Source organism: Crinia signifera, chromosome 5 (assembly GCF_055691185.1).
Source record: "Crinia signifera chromosome 5, ASM5569118v1, whole genome shotgun sequence".
NCBI lineage: Eukaryota > Metazoa > Chordata > Amphibia > Anura > Myobatrachidae > Crinia > Crinia signifera.
Genome location: NC_139221.1, coordinates 145,546,821 through 145,556,619, shown reverse-complemented (window position 1 = coordinate 145,556,619; position 9,799 = coordinate 145,546,821). Strand labels below are relative to the sequence as shown.

General features: G+C 49.5%; 1 protein-coding gene across 1 annotated transcript; it reads left to right on the top strand.

Annotated features, from left to right (window-relative positions):
* Positions 1-1,081: 1,081 nt before the first annotated feature.
* LOC146005742 (uncharacterized) lies at positions 1,082-7,226 on the top strand. The gene is made up of 4 exons (XM_083145169.1): positions 1,082-1,835; positions 5,636-5,695; positions 5,810-6,210; positions 6,297-7,226. The coding sequence occupies exons 1-4, from the start codon at positions 1,082-1,084 to the stop codon at positions 6,870-6,872; spliced, it is 1,791 nt and encodes a 596-aa protein (XP_083001295.1). The 3' UTR covers positions 6,873-7,226.
* The last annotated feature ends 2,573 nt before the right edge of the window (positions 7,227-9,799 follow it).

The following is a 9,799-nucleotide window of genomic DNA, read 5'->3' as shown; positions in this document are numbered from 1 at the left end:
AGCACATGCGTCCAAGTGTACTCTATGCAATAAAGTACTGCCGGATAAACATGTGGGCAACCTGTGTGATGTGTGTAAGACCCCTCAGCAAATACGATTGGCACAAATGAGCAATCTGGTGGATATGCTTAAAACGGCAGTGGCTGATACTTTCGGCACTAAGGAGGACCTAGGACAATCAAATGGTGGATGCATTGAGCAGGACGAGATGTCTTCCAGGCGAGTGACCCACAGGCAGAACAGGTGGATGCACTGACAGCAACATGGACCATGCCAAGGGCGTATGTTTTCCCTCCAATCCCTATTATTCCACGATTGTTAAGGAAGATACAAAGGGAGAAAGCGGAAGTCATTATAATACTCCCTTACTGGCCGAGGCGAGCCTGGTTCATCATGGTGATGCAGATGGCAGTGGATACTGCCTTCAATGCCGATCTCCTAGTCCAATGCCAAGTACGTCAGCCACAGCCGCCAACATGGAAACTGATGACCAACAATGCTGAAGGCCAAAGGGTTTAAAGACATTGGGTACTTGTGTATTTTGGCGGCGCCCACATTTGCTACGTACGTAAGCGTAGTGAAATCGCGTCGCATCGCGTCGCGTACGATCGTATCTATGCCATGCGACGCTATGCGATGCGACGCGACGAGATTTACCCATTCCCGCTCTCTATGTCCCCCGCAAGTAGGCCCATCTGTACAAATGGGCAATATTTACCCACATAACAAAACATCTGCACAGCAACTGAGTTTTGATACGGCCACAGATAATGTGGTCATATCAAGTGTGCACAGTAACAGACTTTTGATTTGACCACAGATATGTGTCAATATTTATATTTTTTCTCTGGCAACCCTGCCCCTTCTCACATCTGTCCTGCAATTTCTTTGTGGGTTAGTTGTTGACGGAGAAGGTGTTGTTTGAGAGTTACTGAGAGCTGGATTGATTTTTGGATTATATTTGCTGCTGTTTCGGATTATATTTGCTGCTGTTTCTGCATTTGCCGGTGTTTCTATATTTGCTGCTGATTTGCTGACACTGGTTTGCTGACTGGTACAAGACTGCTGATACTTCTACAGGATGGCAGAATCGGCTGTACCTTCCCCCCCAAGCATCTATAACCTCCCTAAGGATGATGAGGAGGCTATTCCATTCCTGCAGGTGCATAACCTCCTACCGCAGACGCGGACGTGCAAGAATGGGCACCCTATGCGGCTGGCAGTGAAGGAGGGAATGTGGCGGTGCCATATCAAGTCCTGCAGAGCCAAGGTGAGCGTCAGAGAGGGGACTTTCTTCTCTGGATGTCGACTCCCTTTGTACACCATTGTGAGGTTCACCTACTTCTGGTCCCAGGAGCTGACCTCCATAGCATTTTCCGACAAGGAACTGAAGCTGTCCAACAAGACTGTTGTGCAGTACAACAGGTGGATGCGAGAGGCCTGTACTGCAGACTTGTTACGCCAGCCGCAGCGGCGCATTGGTGGCCCTGGACTCATTGTTGAGGTCGACGAGACACTTTACGTGAAACGTAAATATAATGTTGGCCGTATACTTCCCCAGCAATGGGTCTTCGGAGGGATATGCCGCGAAAGTGGAATGTGCTTTCTTGCACAAGTGGCTACCCGGGATGCAGTTACTCTAATGGCTGTGATTAGAGACAATGTGGAGCCAGGCACAACTATAATGTCAGACTGTTGGAGAGGGTACAGCACGGCACAACTTGAGGAGGCTGGGTACACACATGCCCGTGTGAACCATCACTTCAATTTTGTGGACCCTGAAACTGGCGCACATACGCAGACGATTGAACGTCTTTGGGGAGCTGCTAAATGGCGTAACAAGCGCCACAGGGGGACTGCACGCCAACATCTGCAGTCATATTTAGAAGAATTTATGTGGAGGAAATGTTTGGCAAGAGACAAGCCGTTTGAGCGCATTCTGCAGGCACTGACTTTAATTTAAATATAGACTTTCTACTTATTCATTCATGCATGTTTTCAATTCAGTTTTTTATTGTCATTCAAATGTTCTTTATTCATTATGTTCCAATTTTACTAAATTTATACCGTTTACCGTTCAAATTTTTTGTGGTTACTGTGTCAGAAGAATGATATGTAAGCTGTGAATGTGGGGTTGATGTGGGTAGTGGGGGTTTGTAAAAAGTCGGCGGACGCGTTCCGCCGCCTTTTGCCACGCTTCGGGATGGTGTGGATACTGCGGGTGGCCGTGGATAGTGGAGGGGGGAGGGGGTTGTGTCGATAGTGCTGGGTAGGGGGTGGCCGGGTATAGTGGGGGGACACCCTAAATGTCATCTCTGGTGCCATTTAGGGGTATAGGCCATGGCAAACGTCGGGTGCGATGTAACATCTTACACCATCGCATCTTGTGGCATACAATGCCATGAGACGCGACGAGACGATTGTATGTAATGTATTACATGGGAACACCCATTTAGTACATTACAAACATAGCATACGATCATCTCGTCGCGTCGCACACGGATGGCATACATTTGCCATGAGACGCGACGAGATGATCGTATGCTATGTTTGTAATGTACTAAATGGGTGTTCCCATGTAATACATTACATACAATCGTCTCGTCGCGTCTCATGGCATTGTATGCCACAAGATGCGATGGTGTACGATGTTACATCGCACCCGACGTTTGCCATGGCCTATACCCCTAATTGGCACCAGAGATGACATTTAGGGTATCCCCCCCCCCCACTCTCTACGCCCACCCCCACTATCCACGCCATCCCGAAGCGTGGCGAGCGCAGCGAGCCCCGCGAGGGGCGGCGGAACGCGTCCTCCGACTTTTTTCATACCCCCACTATCCACGTCGGCGTGGAGTTGAGAATAGAATAGTGTGGCGAGCGCAGCGAGCCACCGAGCCCGAAGCGTGGCGAGCGCAGCGAGCCCCGCGAGGGGACGCGGATACCTTCACAGGTCTCTGCGTCCCCTCGCGGGCTTCACAGGTATCCGCGTCCCCTCGCGGGGCTCGCTGCGCTCGCCACGCTTCGGGCTCGGTGGCTCGCTGCGCTCGCCACACTATTCTATTCTCAACTCCACGCCGACGTGGATAGTGGGGGTATGAAAAAAGTCGGAGGACGCGTTCCGCCGCCCCTCGCGGGGCTCGCTGCGCTCGCCACGCTTCGGGATGGCGTGGATAGTGGGGGTGGGCGTAGAGAGTGGGGGGGGGATACCCTAAATGTCATCTCTGGTGCCTGCCATGGCCTATACCCCTAATTGGCACCAGAGATGACATTTAGGGTATCCCCCCCCCCACTCTCTACGCCCACCCCCACTATCCACGCCATCCCGAAGCGTGGCGAGCGCAGCGAGCCCCGCGAGGGGCGGCGGAACGCGTCCTCCGACTTTTTTCATACCCCCACTATCCACGTCGGCGTGGAGTTGAGAATAGAATAGTGTGGCGAGCGCAGCGAGCCACCGAGCCCGAAGCGTGGCGAGCGCAGCGAGCCCCGCGAGGGGACGCGGATACCTTCACAGGTCTCTGCGTCCCCTCGCGGGCTTCACAGGTATCCGCGTCCCCTCGCGGGGCTCGCTGCGCTCGCCACGCTTCGGGCTCGGTGGCTCGCTGCGCTCGCCACACTATTCTATTCTCAACTCCACGCCGACGTGGATAGTGGGGGTATGAAAAAAGTCGGAGGACGCGTTCCGCCGCCCCTCGCGGGGCTCGCTGCGCTCGCCACGCTTCGGGATGGCGTGGATAGTGGGGGTGGGCGTAGAGAGTGGGGGGGGGGGGATACCCTAAATGTCATCTCTGGTGCCAATTAGGGGTATAGGCCATGGCAAACGTCGGGTGCGATGTAACATCGTACAACATCGCATCTTGTGGCATACAATGCCATGAGACGCGACGAGATGATTGTATGTAATCTATTACATGGGAACACCCATTTACTACATTACAAACATAGCATACGATCATCTCGTCTCGTATGGCACGCGACGCGACGCGACGCGACGCGACGTCCGGCCCCCCAGCATGCAAAGGCGCCAAATGAAATCAACAGCAGACATTTTCTTCACATAACGCACGCTGATCACTGGGCTCCCTGCACCTGCTATAAAAAGTAAGTGGAGCCCAGTCCACAATATGAAGGGGAGGGGGGGCGAGGGGGGGGGGGCGAGGGAGGGGGGGAGGGGGGGGGGGGGGGGGCGGCGAGGGAGGGGGGGGGGGAGAGGGGATCATGTGCAGGTGGGGTGGGGGGATCAAGTGCAGGGTGGTGGTTTTGTAACCAGGTGTTTCATGTGCAGTGTGTGCTTAAAGATGATTGTGTGCAGTGTGTGCTTAATGATGATTGTGTGCAGTGTGTGCTTAATGATGATTGTGTGCAGTGTGTGCTTAATGATGATTGTGTGCAGTGTGTGCTTAATGATGATTGTGTGCAGAGTGTGTTTAATGGTGAGGAAGTGCAGGGGAGCTGTTTATGTCAAGGGAGATATGTGCAGAGTGTGTATAATGCTCAGAATGTGTAGGGGTGCTATTGATGTGTTGTGATGTGTTGTTAGTAAGGTACAATGTGAAATGCACCCCCACACTATAAACGTGAACCCAAAGCGTGGTGAGGGGCGGCGTTACACGTCCTCCGGCCTTTTCATACCCCCACTACCCACGTCTGCGTGGAGTTGAGAATAGAAAGTTTGGTGAGCCACCGACCCCGAAGCGTGAAGAGCGCAGCAGATACCTGTGAAGCCTGCGAGGGGACTCCGATACCTGTGAAGGTATCCGCGTCCCCTCGCGGGGCTCGCTGTGCTCGCCACGCTTCGGGCTCGGTGGCTCGCTGCGCTTGCCACACTATTCTATTCTCAACTCCATGCTGACGTGGATAGTAGGGGTATGACAAAGTCGGAGGATGCATAACGCCGCCCCTCGTGGGCTCACTGCGCTCGCCACGCTTCGGGCTCACATTTATAGTGGGGGGGGTGGCGTGGGGTATTGTATGCCATATACAATGTCATACAATTGTAAAATTGTATGATATTGTACAGTATCGCGCGATATCACATCGCATGCCTCAGGGTATGCGATGCGATGGGCGCCGCCAAAATACACCAGTACCAACTTTAATGTCTATTTTATATTGTGTTTGCTGTGTTATGTTATTTATAAGGTGTGTACACACGGTGGCAGTTAACAATTTGTGCACATTGGTGGAACATTTGGGTCGCAAGGCCTAAAAATAAAATGTGAAGTGCATGTGACAAGGCTTCCGATGTTGACTATATTGCCAACATCGGAAGCCATATCTCACCGTCTGGGCACACCATTATTGTACTGTTGTAGCAGACTGCAGTTTTATGCTACGGTCAGTAATGTGGTATTTTACTTTTAAATTAGGCGAGTTGTAAGATTTTCATTGCAGTTTAAAAGTGAAGGTTGCTGTTTTATGATCTTATTATTTTACTGCTGTAGCATACTGTGTTGTCATGGTGTTATTTCGGATTGCTGTGCATGTTTTTAATAGGATAGTACCTAGAAGTACATAATTTTATTTTACTGGTGGAGTAGCATGTAGTTCAATGTAATTAACATCTGCGGTAGATTTTCAAAAATGTACTAACCTATTAATATGATTTTTTTTGTTTTTCACTTTTGTTTTGTAGACGCTGTTATCAGGTTGGAAATCCCCATTTGCGGCTATTTTTCCCCTTTCCAGAGATTTGGTAATTTTTATTAAATTCTGTTTACATTGGTATTTGGAATATTAACCATTGCAGTTCATGGTATTTGACATAATACATAGCCTTCAATGATGTTGTTTTTTTTCTATTTTTTAGCCATGTCACGGTCGCTGGACAACCGCTTCTGGGGTCAATTTATTGACATGTACAAGGAGAACCGCTGCTTGTGGAAGAGAAATCACAAGGAATACCGTAACCCAGAAAAACGTAATCAGGCATACCAGAAAATGGCTGATTTCAGTAGGAAGTTTCACCGTGCTGCAGACTCTGCCTGGGTACGGAAGAAGATTGCTAATCTGCGAACCGTGCTGGTAAAGGAGCACAAACGGGTCTTGGGTTCAGGATGTTCAGGAGCCGAGACTGATGACCAATACAGACCGAAGTTGTGGTACTACGAGCGAATGAAATTTATCGTCGAGCAAGAATCAGGGAGAAGAACAGAGGGAAGTTCAACGGAGGAAGGCTCTCAGTCCACACAATCTGAGAGTGCTGACGTTGTAAGTTTTGGATATGAAATGTATTGTATGTAACCAAGTCTAACATTGATAGACATAATTAATTTTTTTTTTGTTTTTTTTTTTAGGGATTTTCCCCTGAGCCGGAAGAAGAAGCTGGTCAACAGGCGGAAGCAGTGCCCTGTCCTGAGGCACCGGCACCAACAACATCTGGTGCTCCGCCAAGGAGGCTGAGGAGGAGACCTGTCTCCCAGCCGACCAGCTCTCTTCAGATGAGCCAGGGGTATTGCTGTCCGTACGCGGCGGAGGCACTCAGGAATCCTCCTGATTATTTCTCGCAATTTGGAACCCACATTGGCGGAGAGATGCGGAACATGGCTCCCGACCAGTTCTGCTTCTTCAAGCGTGTGTTGCATCTTGGTCTGTTACGCGCATCACTTGGAAACTTGACTGCTGCGAGTACCATACTGGAAGCACCATCAGCCCCCACACAATTACCCCCACTGCCCAACTACCCACAACACCCCCATATGCACTCTGCACCGGTTAACCCGCCGCCTCACCCTACTTTTTATGCGCCGGGCCCCCCTGCAGGACCCCCTGCAGCCACCACCTCTCATGATCCCTCGACGTTACCTGGTGTCATGTACACATCTTTGATGTCTACACAGTCCCCGGCACCAGATAACAATAGTTCCTGGTAAATTGACACCGAATTTGTTATCATTATTGTTTAAGTACTGACAGCAATGCCCTTGTTCTTCTCCCTGAATTGTTCGACGATAAAGTTTGATGCTCGTTGGTATCACAATTTCGGTTTGTTATGGTCACAGTCTGGGACTTCTGAACATTCTGATGCCCGGACTTGTTGTGCTCCTTTGACCACCACTGTTTGGCAGATTTGCAACTTCTTCCGAAACCAGGTGAAGTTTGCAGCACGTTGACGCCCTACTTTATCAGCCAATCCTGGTATGCCTGATTGAGATGCCGCTGGTTACGGTATTCCCTTCCACAAAGGCAGCTGTTCTCCTTGTACATTTCAATGATTGATCCCAGGTCCCCCCCTAAAGTTTAAAACATCCCCTTTTCCCAAAAAAAAGAAAAAAAAAATTAAATAAAAAAAATTAAGTTATATTTAAAAAAAAACGAGTCGTGTGTACTTATTGTAGAATTGTAGTGTTATTAATGTTACTTGTGTATTTTGGCGGCGCCCATCGCATACCATAACACATACGATGGTATGCGATGCGACGCGATATCGTACGACAGTGCACGATGGCATACAATTTTGAAAATGTATGCCATTGTACATGGCATAGGATGCAATGCAATGCGATTAAACATTGTATAGGCACCCTAATGGGTGCTTATACTATGTTAAGCACCCAAATGGGTGCTTACAATGTTAAATGCACCCCCACGCCACCCCCCACTATAAACGTGAACCCGAAGCGTGGCGAGCGCAGCGAGCCCGCGAGGGGCGGCGGTACGCGTCCTACGACCTTTTCATGCCCTACTATCCACGTCGGCGTGGAGTTGAGAATAGAATAGTGTGGCGAGCGCAGCGAGCCACCGAGGCCCGAAGCGTGGCGAGCGGACGCGGATACCTTCATAGGTAAACGCGTCCCCTCGCGGGCTTCACAGGTGTCTGCGTCGCCACGGACACCTGTGAAGCCCACGAGGGGACGCGTATAACTGTGAAGGTATCCGCGTCCCCTCGCGGGGCTCGCTGCGCTCGCCACGCTTCGGGCCTCGGTGGCTCGCTGCGCTCGCCACACTATTCTATTCTCAACTCCACGCCGACGTGGATAGTAGGGCATGAAAAGGTCGTAGGACGCGTACCGCCGCCCCTCGCGGGCTCGCTGCGCTCGCCACGCTTCGGGTTCATGTTTATAGTGGGGGGGTGACGTGCGGGTGCATTTAACATTCGGGTTCAGGTTTATAGTGGGGGGGGGGGCATTTCACATTGTAAGCACCCATTAGGGTGCTCAAAAAGCACAAATGTGATGGGTGCTTGTACAATTTTTGCTCGCGTCGCATCGCATGCCGTATACAATGCTGTACAATGCGACGCGATTTGTAATATGCGACGCGATATTTCGTCGCGTCGCGTCGCATTGTACACATCGTACACCATTGTATACGGCATGCGATGCGATGCGATGCGATTTTCGTACGCAGAATAGCCCTGTACTCAAATAGCGTACTGGGCGCCGCCAAAATACACAAGTACCAGACATTGTAATCAACACACTTCTTAAAGCAAGAAAATTGTCAACCTCTAAGTCTTATTATAGAGTGTGGAGAAGATACATATCTTGGAGCAAGACAGGCCAGCACATTCCACAGGAGGAGTTTTCAGTGCTCGGTTTTCTGCAGAATGGAATAAAAATTAACTTATCTTTGAGCACATTAAAGGTCCAAGTATCGGCCTTGGGGGCCATGTTAGATTGAGATTTAGCAGAACCAGGACCGGCCCTTGAGCCTGGTGCTGGTTTTGTAAAATCAAGGGGAACCCCAACTTGTTTGTCCCTGTGATTTTTTGAAACCAGGACCGGCTCTTTGAGCCCGGGGCTGGTTATGCTCAGGAGGGGGGACTCCACACCATTTTTTCCCCATTTTTGGGGTATTTAACCCTTTTTATTGGACAGAACCGTGCACAGATCACAATGATATGTGCATGCTTCTGTCAAATTCGCCAGTCAGAACCTGGTCTACTTTTTGGGCGATTTTTGGTAACGTTTACCAAAAATCGCACCCTATTACATGTGCGAGTTAGATACTTTACAATGGGAAAACATCTGGATGCGAATTGAAGTGTGACTAAAAATCAGCACTTCAAAATGTGCGATTTTGCGGCAAAAAGTGTGATTTTTTACGGCGAATCGCACCCTATTACATGTGCAATTTCGGCAATTTTTTACCAAAAATCGCACATGTCTAAAAAAATCGACCCCTATTAAATTTTGCCCCAGGAGTGCCACTCTCTGCGCTGTATAATTTCTTGTGTGCTGTATCAGGTATGGGGTACTGCTATCTGTGCCAAACAATTCCTGTGGTGAGCCCAGTCTGCCGTATAATTCCTGGGGTGAGCCAAGTCTGCAAAATATTTCATAGGGTGCTGCCAAGAGTGTCGTATCAGTCCAGGGGTGATGCTACCTGTGCCGTATCATTCCAGGGGTGATGATAAATGTGCCATATCAGTCTAGGGGTGATGCTACCTGTGCCATAGCAGTCCAGGATTGATGCTAGGTGTGCCATATCACTCTAGGTGTGCTGGTAAGTATGCCATAACAGTCCAGGTATACTACTAAGCCCAGTGTTTGTCCCACCCACTTCTGTCGCTTGGCATAGCCATTCAGCTACCTCGGTGTAACCTATTGACCTAAAAACAATATTGTAAGGTGTGAGGTGTTCAGAATAGATTGGAAATTAATGTTATTGAGGTTAATAATAGCAGAGCAAAAAAATAAATAAAAATTCTGTGATTTTAGTGTTTTTCATGTTTTTTTTTTTAAAATCCAGATCTGAAACATGAAACATGTTGGAACAGAATGTGTTGGAACAGATCCGGATACAAAACACGGACAGAGATACAGACCCAAAACAAGAAACACAAAAAAATGGTCAT